Source organism: Stegostoma tigrinum, chromosome 3 (genome assembly GCF_030684315.1).
Source record: "Stegostoma tigrinum isolate sSteTig4 chromosome 3, sSteTig4.hap1, whole genome shotgun sequence".
NCBI classification, from domain to species: domain Eukaryota; kingdom Metazoa; phylum Chordata; class Chondrichthyes; order Orectolobiformes; family Stegostomatidae; genus Stegostoma; species Stegostoma tigrinum.
In genome coordinates, this window is record NC_081356.1 from 120,951,763 (window position 1) to 120,969,052 (window position 17,290).

The following is a 17,290-nucleotide window of genomic DNA, read 5'->3' on the forward strand; positions in this document are numbered from 1 at the left end:
TATGAGCTTTCAGTTCTGCTGGCAGAAAGCAGTGTTTAGAATGGAGTATTTGTTAAGATTTCTCAGAATAGTGGAAGCTAGGTGGTCCTCAAATTGCACTTTCCAACATTTGCAGTGAATTATAAACCATGCATGGGCTGTTTAACAGTTGGTGACTCACTGTACTTCCTTTCAGACATAGGTTTATGAGGCAAATTAGGAGCACTGTCCAAAACAATAATTACTTTTAGAATGGAGCTTGTATTTTAATAAGATACACTTTAAAGAGGGAACTGTACTCCATGCGTCAAGAGCCGTTTATACTCTTGTTTACTTAGGAAGCCTGATGGAGGCAAGAATTGCAGTGACTACAGCAATATTATAAACTAGATAACAAGGTATGGAGCTGGATGAACATAGCAGACCAGGCAGCATCAGAGGAGTAGGAAAGCTGACGTTTTGGGTCTGGACTTTTCTTCAGATTTCTGATGAACAATATCAATTGAGACAAGTTTGGCCGAGTTAATGTTACCCTGAGTCAGAAACTAATGGAAACAAGATTCCACGAGTTCCTGATACTGTGATAAAAATCTCCAATTTTATAGCCTCAGATCAGGTTAGATCACTTTAAGATTAGATAAAAGATAATGAACAGTTGACAGGAGTTGCAAGACAATAGTTTAATCAGGGCTATATGGCTCATACCCCAGTCTGCATGAGCACAGCTAAATGGCCAAGTCCTGCTGTTGTACAGATATGTCCAACAGGACTGGTTGCCGGCTTTGGGTAATTTGACCCTTTAGCTCTCATAACAGGAGCTATTTTGAAGGGGATGTGAACTACAACATTATCATTAATTAATTGGTTGGTCTGTACTCTGATTGCACATTGCTTCCTAATAAAGGTGCAGAGTTGCAAACTTACTTGATTCTGTAAGTAACGACCTCATAGAGCGTAGAACATAGAACAGTGCAGCACAGTACAGACCCTTCAGCACACAATGTTGTGCTGACCGGTTATCCTACTAGGATCAATCTACCCTGGATACCCTACAATTTACTATCCTCCATGTGCCTATCCAAGACTCACTTAAAAGTCTCTAAAGTATCTGACTCCACTCCCACAGCTGGCAGCACATTCCATGTGCCCAACACTCTCTGTATGAAGAACCTGCCCCTGACATCTCCCCCGTACCTTCGTCCAATCAGCTTAAAATTATACCCCCTCATAATAGTCATTTACACCCTGGAGCATTTTAAATGAAGAAAATATTATTGGTTAAAACATCCAATTGGAGAAAATCACTTTGATGTTTTTGCATATTAAATAAACTAAAATTGAAGAGACTGCTGTGACTTAAGTGTGCTGCCAAGTCACTGGTGAGTCAATGGTTTCTGATCCAAATTAATGGCTCAGTAGCTATGGCTCACACGGCTTAAACTGTCAATGTAGAACATAGTATTAATAATTCACAATCAAGACATCAGAAAGGTGTTTTTTTGTCCCTCCACTCAAAAGTGGGTGAGTTAACATTTTGTTTTAAGACAAGAGCCACAGAACACAATCAGAAGAGAGCAAGAAAGGGGATGGATCTTTGTCAAGGCCACATTCATACAGAGATCTGAAGGGGCATTGGGAAGGGATCACTATTCCACATAGTACAACTGTAAAAGAGACCATGATTACAAAGTCTGAGGTGAGAGCTGCAGCCAGATGCTGGCCAAGGTTATACCTCAGATAGTCCCTGACCAATGGGCACTTCCTTTGTACTTTGCCCCATGAGACATGTCCTCAAAAATTCTGGAACACAGAAGGCAAAATTCACCATGGTTTCAGTTACTGATTCATTTTTATCCATTGTAAAAGGAATGTTTGTCGTTATAAAATGAGAATAAGTTTAAGCTTTTCCAGAATTGAATAATCTGCTGACTCCTTTCAGTCCGCTGGTATAGTTCATGTACAGAAGGCCCCAAAAAAGGAAGTAAAGGTATCTGGGCGAGTCAAGTTGATTTGAAAATATGTGATAATGGGAACTGCAGATGCTGGAGATTCCAAGATAATAAAATGTGAGGCTGGATGAACACAGCAGGCCCAGCAGCATCTCAGGAGCATAAAAGCTGACGTTTCGGGCCTAGACCCTTCATCAGAGGTCTGATTTGAAAATATGGAAGTTTGAGAAATTTGGGATAATTTTACTGAAACAGAAAGTGCTGTAAGTACACAACACTTTTACCATTGAGCAAAGACAGATGGTAAAGATAAAAGGTTCAGGCTGCTTATAATAGCTTCACAACTGAGGCAATGTCTTTTCAGTGTCTCACACATCCCCAGTCATTTACAATCTATGTTTGTACTTGGATGAAGAAGGGGTATTAGAGTCAAAGTCTTGGATAACACAAAAGTAGGTCAGAACGCAAGTGACAAGGATGACAAGAGTCTGCAGAGGGATAGACAAGTGAATGGAAAACAGAACTTGTCAGATGGAATATTATCTGTGGAAATATGAAGTTATGCATTTTGGCAGAAAGAAAGAGGAGCTTAATATTATTTAAATGGAGAAAAACTGCAGAAAGCTCCAGAACAGAGGGATTTGGAGTCTTCATCCATGAATAACAAAAAGCCAACATTCAAGTCAGTAGGTAATAGGGAAAGCAGCTTGAAGATTGGCCTTTACTTCAAAAGGATTGAAATATAAAAGTAAAGCAGTTTTGGCTGTATTGGCTGTCCTGTTTCCTACATTGCAACTGGTGTCTACATTTCAAAGCTGCTTCACTGATTGTAAAACACTTTTTGGAATATTGTGTTATGTTTTGCATATACCTTTAAGAGACACACTGTGTCACACTGTGACTTTTAAGAAAACATGACTGAGATACCAGCACTGTCAGAGCGTATGACCTGACAGCATAACGATCACAAACACTATCTTAACTTGGATCACTTGAAGCAAGATTATCTTTATGATTTAGTGGGTTAACTTTGATGTCTCTGTGAACGTGATAACCACATATGTTAGTGAGCTGTATTAAACATGTACTGGGGAATCTTCCAATACTGCACTAGTCATGCCTCACTTCTTTTTGTAAATGATACCATTAGCATTACCACATCAGGACAAATACACTGCTGGAGATAAAATCCACATCAGCACTCATTTAAATGAAATGTTTTCTTTCTTTTCTGAATAAGGGATAATGCACTGATACAGTGTAGAATAATTTCTGCTCTACTGAGGCTAGAATGTGATATATTATTGCTCAGAAGAAGACTGGGAGCAGTGTAGATTTGAGACTATTATAATCATTGATGGAAAGAGGCATTTAAGTTGACGTGGTGTCTTTCACATCCTAAAGTGCCTTGTAGTCAATACATTGCTTTGGATGTGCAGTCATTGTTTTAATGTATGTTATGACTGTGAAAATTATCCATTTCAAGATGTGACATAGATGTTTCCTTTCTATCTAGTCAATGTTCCTTCTGTCATGTCTTATAAAAGATTTCTTTTGGTGGTATGATCTTATAGCCACCTTCAGATGACTTTATTAATCGTTTTTCTAAATGTCACCATTGCTTTGACTCTGAAATAACTCTACCGAGGCTGATATTCTGTCACCAAGTCACCCTTTATTTACACCTGCACGGTACATGAGCTCTGACTAGCTAGCTCAGAGCCAGTCCCTAGAGTGAGGAGAGTCCCTGTGACTCCTGTTTATATCTGTCAGCCAGGGTTCCCTGATGGGCCCAAGTTAATAGCCTCAATCAGGGAACTCGTACTCAATGAGATCCACCTGGCCAACCTCATTGAATCGCGACAAGCCCATTATAACTGGGCCATCTGCCAACCCTTACTCAATGTCTCAGTGTAAGTAAGATGGAAAGCAGTCAGCAGCTGCAACCATAGCTGGTTTATCACTACCCCGAACTAGGAGTGCTGCTGATAACATTCGCACCAAATTAGCAGCTTCACCACAATCTGGGATCTACCCGTCATGTGAGGCTGAGAGGTTTGTTGTGGAAGATCACTGAACCACCCGCAGAACCTGAATGACAGGTACATGGTGAGCCTGTCGACCTACTTTGTGTGATTAAATTCAGCAGAGAAGAAAGTTCTATATGAAAACCAAAAGAACTGCAGATGCTGTAAATCAAGAACAAAAACTAAGTTGTTGGAAAAGCTCAGCAGGTTTGGCAGCATCTTTGAAGAAGAAGATAGAGTTAATGTTTTGGGTCCGGTGACCCTTCCTCAGAACAGTTCTACAGTTTGCTCACCCTCAGATGCCATCAACCACCAACTCTGGAGGCCACACGTGCTGTAGAAAACGCTAAAAATAGAGTTAGACAGCGGTTCAAGTCCTGAAAGTAGTGATTAGAAGTAATGCCTGTGAGATGATAAGGAGCACAGTGTTAGGCCAGCATTTTTAAAGGGTTTGAATTAAATTTGTAAATAAAATCCCTAAATTGTACTGAGGATAATTTGATGTTTACATCCTTTTCGCTCCTCTGCACAAAGCATTCATTCATTTCAAAATATCTTCCAATAAACCAGCTACACATTTGGTACAGATCAGACTTTTTTTTGATGGCTGAAGCCTATAATCTGGTTGGATTCTTTGAGTCCTTAACTGTCAAGATGCTGTTAGTCAAACAGCAAACAGCAGAATTAAAATCTTTTTCCTGACAATTCAATCGACTCCTGTGGAATTGCCATGATTTTATAAAACCTCATCTTTTCCACTACTAAATGGGGCCCTACCTTAAAATCATTTGATTTGTTCCACTTTAACACACAAAAGTGTTCTTTTGCAAAGTTTGGGAACAAAACGTACGTACTTTGGTCATACTCAGCACAAGATCTTTGATGTAAATAGTGGCCCGGACTCGTGAATATCTGGATGTTAACAGCGAGGTGGTTGATAATGTTGTGGGGAAAGCAATGTTGCATCTGGGACCTTGGTGATCAAGGGGACAAACTCTGTAACTGATGACTTTTAAGAATTAGCACACGAAACAGAAGAAGGGTGAAGAAGACAAAAGAATTAAAAGTGATGTCACACAACTTACAGAAAGAGAAATAATGCGAGTGAAAGAAAAATTGAGTTCTGAGTGAGACAGTTCATGGATGACCTTCTTGCCCCATCACCAATTAAGGCTCTTAAGTAGTCACTTAGCAACCATCTAACGCCCTAACCTCACCATCTCATCCATTAAATGCCTTCCTGCAGGCATGAAATGCGGCTCGTTTCTCAACCAAGAGAATGAAGGTGCCCTGCCTTGCAGAGGAGTATTTATTCTTCAGCTGAGGGAGCACAGTACATCGTAATCAGCAGAGGTTACTGTGTTTGTGTTTAACCTGAAGCCATGAGATTTAATGGGGTCCATTGTCAATATTGAGGTCTCCCAGAGCAACTCCCCTGCAACACAATAGCACTACATCACCGCTTCTGTTGTCCCTGTCATGTTGGTTAGACAGGCCTTCCCCGGGAATTTGATGGGACATTGTGTGTAAGATGTGATTCTATGAGTAAAAATGTGCCAGGATGTTGGCTTGACTAATCTGTGAGACAACACTCCCATTTTGTCACTAGCACCCAGATGTTAGTGAAGAGAGCTTTGCAACATAGACAGGGCTGTGTTTGCCACTGTCGTTCCTGGTGCTGAGGCAAAATCCATCTAGTTCATTTATTTATTGTTACTTGTTAGCAGTTGAATACAGCTGAATGTCTCACTAGGCCATTTCAGAGGTCAGTTGACAGTCCACCACATTGCTTTGGGTCTGAGTTCAAATGTAAGACAGACTAGATAAGGGTAACAGATATCCTTCCCCAAAGGTAGATTAGTGAAAGTGGGTTTGCACTTCAGTTGATTCATGATCATCAGGAAGCCTTACCTTGGTCTCTTGATTAGTAGTCCAGCAATAATACCACTATAGCAGTGCCTCATACTTGGAGTCACAGATGAGGAACAATGGGATAGACGCTGAAATCCATAATCCCTGCATATGTCTCCACAGATCGGAACAACTTGCTGCATGACGTAATTACCAAGCTAACTGAGTGAGTAATAACATCTTCCAGAACATAGAAAGGAAAAACCATTCGTGGCCTGAAATAGTGCATTGAAAAAATTGGGGAAAAGCAGAAATTTTTAAACAGCCAATACTTAACAGGCTGGCAGAATGCTTTCTATATGTACATATGTATAATATATATTATACACACACACATATATGTATATCTCCAGTAAGTGAACTAATAATACAGTTTTATACTCTCTACTTTGCCACATTTGCTCTAATTATCTCTTTCCTTGATTCCTTTGTCCGTCTTGTAAGCATTAAGTCTGTCCTTCAGCACTTCAGTTCCGGCCTATTTTTACCACTCCATGTTCTGCATTCTCATCATTCACTTATTCACACAATTCAAAAAGTTCTTCCAAAATCCTTTCATTCATTCTGCACATGATCGTCTTGTATTTATGTTGCCTCGCCCTGGACTTCAGTTGTCTTTTTGCTGTCTCTTTGAAGGCAGTACCTGTTAATTGTATTCCCTCGATTCTCGAAACTCCTGCAACACTGTACTGTACTCCTCCACACTGTAGCGAATCTAATCTAAAAAATCCACGATCTGCCCATTTGAATGTTGGAGCAGGCTTGAAGGGAAGCATTCGTAATAGTGATGCATTCTTAATTGCAAAGTTTCAGTTATTTCCACAAACAAGTCAACTCATTGCAGACTGGGATACTGGGACTTTTGATTCAGATCACTGATGATCACACTAGATGGCACTTTTTGAAATTAGGCCAACTCTTGAGAGAACCTTGTTTTTCAAGTGTTTTAAATGTGACTTTTTAATTTGCTGAATGTAACACTTTCAGCTGCTTTCCTTAGCTGGAATAAAGCAACAATCCCCACTTTGTGTCGGGCACCCAGCCATTTTTATGCACAAACTAATCCAAACACCAATCAAATGGATATATCTCACTGGTAAATTGAAGCCAAGCAGTCAAGATTACTGGTATGTGTTTCTGCACATGCCAGGAATCTTGGTGCAGTAACTGTCGATTAGAATGAGGCTGTTGGGAATGAAGCCCTCATGTAATTGTGGTTTCAGTAAACCTTGGTTAATTAAATCCACTACATCCTACAGGAGTCTGTGCATTGGGGATTTGACAGTGATTGAGAGCTTGCATATTGTAGTTATTACTATAATACCAACATTGAAAAGGCATTCAGATTATAATGATCAGCTGTTGTGGAGTGTATTTTTGTTATTCTAGTGGAAGAGGAGTGAGAACCAATTTTATTAATCCTCTGAGAAGACTTTCTGTTTGTTGGCATTTCTTGCCGTAGCCTTTCTGTTGTGGATCCGAAACCGTCTGATCAGTGTATCAATTAACCAGTGGTAAAACTGAAAACCAGGGTTTCATTGGCTAGTTACAGGGTTGCAGATGCTCAATAATCCCTTCCAAATAGACAACAGATCTTCTTTAAATAGTTGGGATCTACAGAGGGAATTCTTTTTGGGTCGAGCCTAAATTGTACTTAAACGCTGTGATTTATATGCAGCTTAAGTGACTTTGGCATTCAGGAATGAAGAACTTGGACTTATTTTGAAATCAAAGTCATGCTGAAATACTAATCATTGGAGATGCCTGAGTCCCATCTTTTGACCTTTAAGCATTAGGGTGCCCTACCACTGCTAAGATGCAGCACAGTTTAAGTGAGCTTTTGTTTATTGCTTAAAGGCAATGCTCAAATGAGTATGTCAACGTATGCTGTGACAGCTTCACCCAATTCTTTTCAAATTCACACACAGTTGCCAGCTGGCCCTGGTTGTGATTAAAAACGATCTGCACCATGCCAGCCCATAACTTGACGCGACTGTGTGGCCATTTTTGTTCAAATCTATATATAGGATTACACAAATGAAAGAGTTAAAGTTGAAATCTCAATTTGTGGTTTGAAGGAAAGTAGAACAGCAAGGCCTGAAAATGTGTTGCAGCTTTCGGAAGGAAAGCCAAACATTTAGTCAAAATCTTCCATCTTGGCATTTAGCACACAGAAAAAATATGTTTGCTCGATGATCTCAAATGCAGATTAAGAATAAATGTTACCTCATTCATCTTAAAATAGTACTTTAGATTATGGAACAATCAATGACAAGTTTGGAGTTAATTGAAAAAAATAGCTCAAATGACTGTAGAATTTTTCATATCAAATTCGTAGACTTTGTTTTGAATTGATGTTTAACTCAGCTTTTTGTCTATAGCCCGAAGTGCTTTCACACATAACGAAGCATTTTTGTCCATCACCATGTTACTTTTCAACTTTATCTACCGCCACTAAATCACCTGTGTTCCCAATTAATTATCAATTTACGTGCAAAGTCCATCAGAGGTGTTGCAATTACACCAAATTAGCTCAGCTGCTTTTTTTCTCTTTGGTTTTCCTTTACACACAGGAGTAATTTCACACACAACTGAATGACTGTCCCCACCACCAAAATATCTGTGGCAATTTGTAACTATTAACCGCCACCAATCTAACACTTGTATTTTCCAATTGATTATTTCACAAGCACAGCCTGCTAAGGGCAGTGCAGATGATTTAGTCAGCGTTTTTTTTCACAGTATGATTGAATCCTTGCAGTGTGGAAGCAGGCCATTTGGCTCACTGAGCCCACACTGACCCTCCAAAGACCATCCCCACCCAAACCCATCTCCCCACCCTATCCCTGTAACCCTGAAGTGTTCTTATACAAATTGAGCATTTCTTTTCAGTCACCAAATCAGCCATGATACTTGTTTTAAGCTATTAACCACCACCAGTAAATCACCCATTAACTTACATACAAAGCCTATTAAAGGCAGTGCAGTCTGTTAACCGAGCTTTCAGCTCCACATCCCAATGTTTAACAGCTGGAAATTATAAATCCTTTATCCAAAGTAGGTTTGCTTATCTGATAAAGAGAAAACATTGTCAGTTAATTAAAACAAATTAAACACTTGATCATGTATATAAATAAACTTGACAGCCATATCATCGCATTTCAGGCCATTTCTTCAAAACCAGTTGCTTTATTATTTAACAATTGACTGAGATAAAAAGTTATATGCCTGATTTTGGCTTCCAAAGCTGCGTGACCTAATCTTTAACAGAAGAGTAAATTAATGGGATGTGTCAAACCCAGCATGTGGATACCTCTGTGAGTGGAGTTTCAGAAGATGGTCACAATTGCTTTACCAGATTTCCTTAATGCAGTTTGTCCATACAGAATCCAATTAGGCAGGATCAGTCTTTAATCCCTTTATAGTTGACAGTAATATCGTGATAGTGGGAATTATATGTCTTGATTTTTACAGTGTGCCACCTAAACATTTTTTAATGGCCCCATTCCCTCATACTCACTCCCCACCAAAGATAACGATTCACTCCATATTAAAGTTGTTTTCTTATTTCTTGATAAGGCTTGACGATTAGCAAAAATAAGTTGTGTCACATTGTTACATAGAAGTTTTAAGAAACTTAGGAACATAGATAGGATTTTCAGCCTCATAAGGCTGTTATATCAGACAGTTAGATTGAGGCTGTTCCGAACCTTCTCTCAGAGGGTTGTGCATCTTTGGAACTCGTTGTCTCAGACATCTGTGGGGCAGAGTTCTTGTGTATATTTAATGCTGAGATAGATTCTTGATCAGTAGGGTAATCAAAGGAGTTGGAGAAAAAGTAAGAATGTGGACATGAGGAATGTCAGATCAGCTTTGATTCTGTTGAATGGCAGAAAAAACTCAAAGGGCCAAATACCCTGCTCCTGTTTCTATTGCTTATGCTTTCATGGTTTTAACTTCAGCCATCTACACTTCATCCTCCTACACTATTTGGACACTTGCATAACACAATTCTATAAATCCGCATTCAATTAGCTTTGCCTCAGCAGCTTTTTTTAAGAGAGAAAGCTCCAAGCTCCTACTCCTTGTTGTGTGAAAAAATGTTACCCAGCTGAACAGCTAAGTTCCCATTTTATGTCATGCCCCATTGCTCTGTACTTCTTTGCCAGAGGGAATCATTTCTTACTATCTACCCAAGAAACTCGTTTAGTCATCTTAAACACCACAATCAGATCATCCCTTTATTATTTTACTAATGCATTTCTTGGGGCAGTTGTGAAGTTGGCTAGGGCACCTTTTAATGGCCACCCCTAATTGCCTTTGAGAAGGCATTGATGAGCTCCTTTCTTAAACCACTGCAGTACATGTGTAATGCACTGACGGTGCTTGTAGGAGAGTTCCTCATATCACTGGGACTATAAATGAATTCCAGTGTTTGTTCCTATAAGCAATTGCGCACTGCATTCTTTTCAATGGGGTGATGTCTGCAATAGACAATTATAAATTTATTTTAAAAGAACTTTATTTTATCTTATCCCTGCATTGACCCTGAGACATGTCATTGATGCATACTAGGTGTGATATGAGAGTAAAGGTGGGTTGGGGTGGTGAAGGGATATGGGGTCTTGAGTTTGCTCAGGAGCTCTGAAGCATGATGGGTGTGTGGAAGAAGGGGTATAGTTTGAATTCAGATGGCATAGATTGGCATGCTCGAGGCATAGGACATGTGTGAGGGAGAAGGATATGAAGGGGTGGGTGGAAGTTTTGTGTTTTGTTCTTTTTCTTCAAATGAAACTATTGTCTGTTTATCCAAGGCAAGCTTTCTACATAACTCTCTCCTTCACAGCCAGAACCTCCTACTCTTGTTCCCTGTGATTTGCTCCACTTCCCATTTGGAACACATCACTTCACAACAAAAATTTCCGAAGCTATCCTGACTCTGTGAATCCACACCCATATAAGAATAAATAAAAACATTAGATCCAGGAGTGGGCAATTCAGCTCCTCGAGCCTACTCTCTCATTCAGTACGAACATGGTATCTGACCTCCTTCTCAATTCCAATTTCTTGCCCACTCCCCCTAACCATTTAGTCCATCACTAATTAAAAACCCCTGGTTTATCTCCTCCTCAAATTTATCCCTGGCATCCATCGCACCGTGGAATAGTGAATTCCACAGATACATGACCCTTTGGGAGACGTAATTCCTCCTCATCTCTGTTTAAATCTGCCGTTCCTTATCCTCAAACTATGACCTCTCATTCTACATTGCCCCAGAAGGGGAAACATCCACACCACATCTATTTGTCAATCCCCTTTAGCATCTTGCTCACATCATTTGAGTCTCTACTTATTACAAACTTAGCGAGCATAGGGCTAAACTGCTTGATCTCTCCTCATTAGACATGCCTTGCATCTCTGGAATCAATGTAGTAAACCTTCTCTGAACTGACTCCAATGCAATTACATCCCTTCTCAAGGAAGGGGACCAAATCTGTATGCATATCTCTATGTCTGTGTGGATTCGATTCGTACAGATTAATACAATTAATGCTAAATAGTTTAACAACTTTACCCCCTACCCCTTCCAATTTTTCCAGTAACTGTTTTGAATATGAATTTGGTTTATAAACTGCATTTGACAACACAAGTAGCCTTGCTAGGAGTTGAACTCCCATTTCCAGGAATATTAGTCCAGACTTCAATAATTGTTGCACCAGTAACATTATCACTACACCATTTAGCTCTGGTGTTCTTTATTGAGGTGCACAGGCCATTAATCTTTGTGGCTTTTGCATTTTATCAAGTGTATCAGCAGAATTCATTGCTATGGTGCAATTATCTTTCATTCCGAACAAGTCAGGGCCATCTGTTGCACAATGTATCATCCAGAAATGGGATTCCATTCATCTAGTGACAGGATAGCCTCAGCTGCAGTCAAATATTTGTAAATGTGTGTGCCAGGCCACTGTGCTGCCCTAATTTCAAGCATTGCCACATCTGTATTGCTGCCCGTGTGCTGTTTCACTGACGGTCTTTGTGTTCTTTGTCAGGGTCATATGAGCAGTGAACTGGAACATCAGTTGCGGTCTGTATCCAGTGTGGATGAACTCATGACGATATTCTACCCAGAGCACTGGAAAATGTTGAAATGCCAGTTGATGAAAGGCCGACCACACTACAAAGAAACCGGCTTTGGAACAGCCACGGAGGAACCAGTGACATTTGCAGCAACATACTATAACCCTGAGATCCTAAAAAGTAAGTCTCCGTCTCGAAGCTGAAAGCTTCTCTCAACAGCATTCCAAACTTATGACCAAAACATTTGTTATTGTAAACTGCATTTCAATCATTACCCCGTGCTGAATTTAGCAGTGTCCTCAATGTGCAATCTACAAATCTCTACCCTTTTAACTGAAAATAACTTTAAGGTAATTGCCAAAGCTTTTTTTAACTTCTGAAGGAGAGTTTAGACACATTTAACAACAGCACTGGCAGAGAAATACAGTTCAATAATTTCTACTTGGAAGAGTATGTTGCCTGCCCCTGAAAGTATGTACCCCATTTGGAATGTGTCTCAGATTGGCCCATGCTACTACATCACTGTCATTTCAGTTTCCCTCCAGGATTTTTAAAGGGTTACCATAGAACTCCTACGTTGTGGAAGCAGGCCGTTTGGTCTGTTGAGCACGCACTGACTCTCTGAAGGACATCCCGACCCACCCCATCCCTGTACCTCCACATTTCCATGGCTCACCCACCTAGCCTGCATATCCCTGAACATTCTGGCCAATTTAGCATGGTCAATCCATCTAGCCTGCACACCTCTGGACTGTGGGAGGAAACCAGACCACCCAGGGAAATGCCTGCCAACATGGGGAGAACATGCATACTTCATGCAGGCAGTCACCCAAAGCTGAGAATCGAACCCAGATCTCTGGAGCTGCGAGGTAGCAATGCTACCACTGAGCCACTGTGCCACCCCTAATTTTCTTCTACAGGCAGCAAAGCTTCCCTACCCTTCTAAACAAGTGGCTGGCAGTACCTGAAAACCTTGGTTTCAATAAATGCAGGAAGGAATAAAAGCACCTTGTAAGTTTCAACATTTACACATTACAGAATAAGTTGGTGATATTTAGAAACAGATGTTCATACATATCTGTGTGTGTTTTTTTGGGGGACATCTCAAAGGCCTTGGAGGTGTGATGATAGATGTGTGAATGAATTGCCTGGATTGTGTTTACAATTTGATTTATTGAAATTTGTATTTTTATAAAATCTTCATGATTCTCAGTTTTACATGCAACTTGCAAGATCTATCACTGCCTCTTTTAAGTCCCTTCATATGGACTTTTTCTAGTATTTCCAGCTTTATAACAGGGTAGAATGATCAAACAATTTAACTGACTGAGTTTGGAAGACAAGTTAGTGTACCTGAAGGGACCATTTTGGTACCAGGTTTGTAGGAGACATCTCTCTGTACTTGCAGCAGAAGTCATTACTGTCGCTGTGGCACATTTGTCAGTAGTTAGCAGCAAATTGTTCTTCGTGGATTGTGACTGCTTTCAGCGAATAGTTTGTTGAGCCTTTTTGCATGGAATCTTTTGATGCTAATTAGTTAATGTTTCACATGTTATATTGGAATAATTGCATTGCGCTTGTGATATATTTTGGAATCGAAATGCAATTGGTTTGTCATCTTGCCTGATACAAATGTTGAGTCCCAGGATTGTCTTCATCCTTGGGACTTGCTACAACATTTTCTGCTGTCATTCCATTGAAAGATCAATTATCGAACATATATTGATGGACCTCTTGCAAATGTATGGTCTGTGTTTCTTTAGGTGCTCCCATGGTGTCAAGTGAGACAAGAGAGGGATGAAAGTGGAGGTGGTGGTGCATTATTAATTAAGGACAGACAATTATTTTGAAGGATCTTCAAGTGAGACTTTGTGAGTAGAATTTAGGAATAAAAAAGAGGCAGTCATATTGCAGGGAGGGTATTAGAGGGCCCAAAATAGTCAGCAGGCAATAGAGGAGCTGATATGTAGACAATTCATTGAAGGTGAGTTTAGAAGTTTCAAGTTGTACATCATTGATTGGGACAGTCACAGTGTAAATGTTTAAAGGGAGTAGAATTCTTGAAATATATTCAGGGGAGCTTTTATATCAACACGTGGAAGATCCAACAAAGAATGACTGAGTGCTTTGTCCAATTCTGGGGAGCAAAGCTAGATAGGTGATCCAGGTCGCAATGAGGGATCATTTTAGTGATCATGACTACAACTAGAATATGATTGAAGTTTGTTACAGAAAAGGAGAAAAATGGTCGGCACTAAAGGGTTTCAACTGGGGACAAGGCAGATTTTATTAAAATAAGGCAGGATCTAGCCAAAGTAAACTAGAAACAGCTGCCTGTAGAAGAATCTACAGCAGAACAATGGGAGGTATTCAAAAACAAAATGGGGAGAATACAGGCCCAACATGCTCCTTTCAGTGTGAAATGCAGGAGCAGCAAGCCCAGAGAACCCTGGATCTCTAGGAATATTCAGGGATGGATAAAATTAAAAAGAGGCTTCCAAGTAGAAAGGGAATGAATCAGTGGCGGCAGCAGTAGAGCATAGAAAGTGCAGAAGGGGATCTCATAAAAGCAAATAAGAGAGTAAAGAAGGGGATATGAAAATATAACTGGCACGTAAAATTAGGGAAAAGCCCATGATATTTGATAAGTATATTAAAGGGAAGATAGCCAGCGAATGAGCACAGTCCATTTGGGACAGTAGATATAATCTGTATGTGTGGAGCCAGAGGACATGAGTAGGGTGTTCAATGAGTACTTCACTTCTGGCTTCATGCAGAAGAAGGGAATATAAGTTCAGAATTTGGGGATAGTGCCTGAGAGATTCTTGAGCAGATTGTCATATCTCCAGGCTGTATCCCAGGCTGCTGTGGGAGGTGAAGAGGAAATTGCAGGTGCTCTGATTCAAACTTTTAATTCCTCTCTGACCACAGCAGAGATGCCAGAGGATTGGCGAACAGATAACGTGGTTCCACCTCTCAAAAAACATGTTGAGGATAAACCCAGGGAGTTACAGATCAGTGAATCTCACTTTAGTGGTAGGGAAATGAATGGAGAAAATTCTTAAGGAGAAAATTAATCTCCACTTAGGCAACGTTTGATCAGCATGATTTTTTCAGAGGACATTATGCCTAATAAATTTGGATCTTTCGAGGAATTGATCAAGTGTGTAAATGAGGGTAGTGCAGTTGATGTGGTGTACATGGACCTCAGTCAGGCTTTTGACAAGGTCTGACATGGCAGGCTGATTAAGAAGCCAATGAGATCCAGGGCAATTTGACAAACTGGATCCAAAATTGACTTAGTGCAGGAAGCAGAGAGTATTGGCCGAAGGGTAGTTTTGTAACAAAGCCTGAGTTCATTGGTGTACTACTGGGTTTGATGCTGAGTTCCTTGCTGTTTGTATTGTACATGAATGTGGAAAATATGATCAGTAAGTCGAGCAGATGTTACAAAAAGTTGTAGTAAATAATGAGGAAGGCCTTAGACCACAGGACAATATAGACAGGGGCTCAATAGTGGCAAATGGAATTTTGTCTGAAAAGTGCAAGGTGGTGCATTTTTGGAGGACTATCAGGGCAAGGGGGGACATGATAAATAGTTGGATTCTGGGACGATTAGAGGGGCTTTGGTGTGCATGACCCTAGATCCTTGCAGGCAGTCAGACAGGCAGATGAAATGACCAAGAAGGCAAATAAGATACATGCCCTTATTAGTCAAGGCATTGAATACCAGAGCAAGAAGATTATGATGGAGCTGCATATAGCATTAGCTAGCTCACAGCTGCAGCACTGTGTAGTTCAGGTTACCACACTGTAGAAACAATATGATTACGCGAATGAAGGCACAGAGGAGGTTCGACAGGATGCTTCATGGTCTTAGGCGATTCAGCTATGAAGAGAGACCAAGTAGGCTCTAGTTGTTTTCCTTAGGGCAGAGATGGCTTGGGGAGGAGGTGGGGAGGGAACCTGATTCGGGTTACGAGGGCCATCGAGAGAGAAGATAGGGTGAAACTTTTCCTCTTAGTGGAATAGTCAATAATCAAAGGGCACCATTTTAAGATAACGTGGGAGGTTTAGAGGGGATTTCAGAAAGAGTTACTTTCATCAAAGGATCGTTTGTATCTGGAACTTATTGCCCATATAGATCATAGAGGTGGAGCCCTCAAGGTGCTCACAAAGTATTTAGATGAGCCAAAAGAAACATGAAATTCAGCCCATGGTCTACACATACAATTTTTTCCAAATGGTGCTCTGAAGATTCAGTCTTCCTGACATATTTTGGCTAAACGAACTGACCAATATCTCCAGCATCTGCAGTTCCCATTATCACTGACCATTATCCATGTTTGGTACTGGCTTGGAGGAAACATATCAGAATCGAAATACAAAGTCTGTTTCTCTCTCTACAAATGCTGCCAGGCCTGCTGAGTTTTTCCAGCATTTTCTGCTCTATTCATTTCTCCTGGCCAAATGTAGTTGCACTTATTACTACGATGGTCCCGCTGTCTAAGAACGGTGCCTCTCCTGTTGATATTTTATAGTGGAGTATCCTTTACCAGTAATCACTAGAGAGGTCAAGGAATAGCAAAGACAGAGGAGAACTGGGGGCAACAAATTGCCGCAAACAATCTTTAAACAGCATCACTTCTGGTAACGGTCGTAAATACCACAAAATACAAGAGAGGTCACCTGAAAAAATACTGCAGTAACCTGGTCATGTGCTGATATTATGAGATTTTGATATCTGTCCCATCTGAGTACCAGGACGTGTTTACAAACAGAGGCTGGATTGATTACGTCTATACTGACTGCAATTTAGAAGGATCTCATAGAAACCCATGAATTTTCTAAACAGTACTAAATAGGGTAAATACAGAAAGGCTGTCCCTGATGGTCGGGGAGTCCAGAAGGAGACGTCACAAGGTAGGCTATGTAGAACAGTGACGAGGAGAAATGTCTTCACCCAGACAGTGGTGAGCCTGTGGAATTCTCTTCCACAGAAAGAGGTTGAGGTCAAAGCATTCAATATTTTTCAAGAAGGATTTATATGTAGTTTTTAGGGCTAAAGAGATGAAAGCATATGGGGAATAAGCAGGAACAGGATATGAGTTGGATATCCCCTGCTGTAGGAAAGATGGTGTTAAACTTGAAAGGACACAGAAAAGATTTACAAGGATGTTGCCAGGACTGGAGTGTTTGAGCTACAGGGAGAGGTTGAATAAGCTGAGGCAATTTTCCCTGGAGCGTTGGGAGGTTGAGGTTATAGAAGTTTATAAAATGATGAGGGGCATGGAAAGGGTGAATAGCCTAGGTCTTTTCTCAGGGTGCGGAGTCTAAAACTAG

At 40.4% G+C, this 17,290-nt stretch overlaps 1 protein-coding gene across 2 annotated transcripts in view; it reads left to right on the top strand.

The window, feature by feature from the left end:
• The window catches only part of vegfc (vascular endothelial growth factor c), a 213,030-nt gene that overhangs the window by 110,182 nt on the left and 85,558 nt on the right, over window positions 1-17,290 (top strand). Inside the window, exons 1-2 of one of the 2 annotated variants that reach the window (XM_048525771.2) lie at window positions 6,013-6,032; window positions 11,920-12,127. In XM_048525771.2, coding sequence (XP_048381728.1) covers window positions 11,926-12,127 — 202 coding nt within the window. In that variant the 5' untranslated portion in view covers window positions 6,013-6,032; window positions 11,920-11,925. Of the gene's footprint in view, window positions 1-6,012; window positions 6,033-11,919; window positions 12,128-17,290 lie in introns of those variants that run through there. The other variant, XM_048525761.2, reaches the window with a different exon arrangement.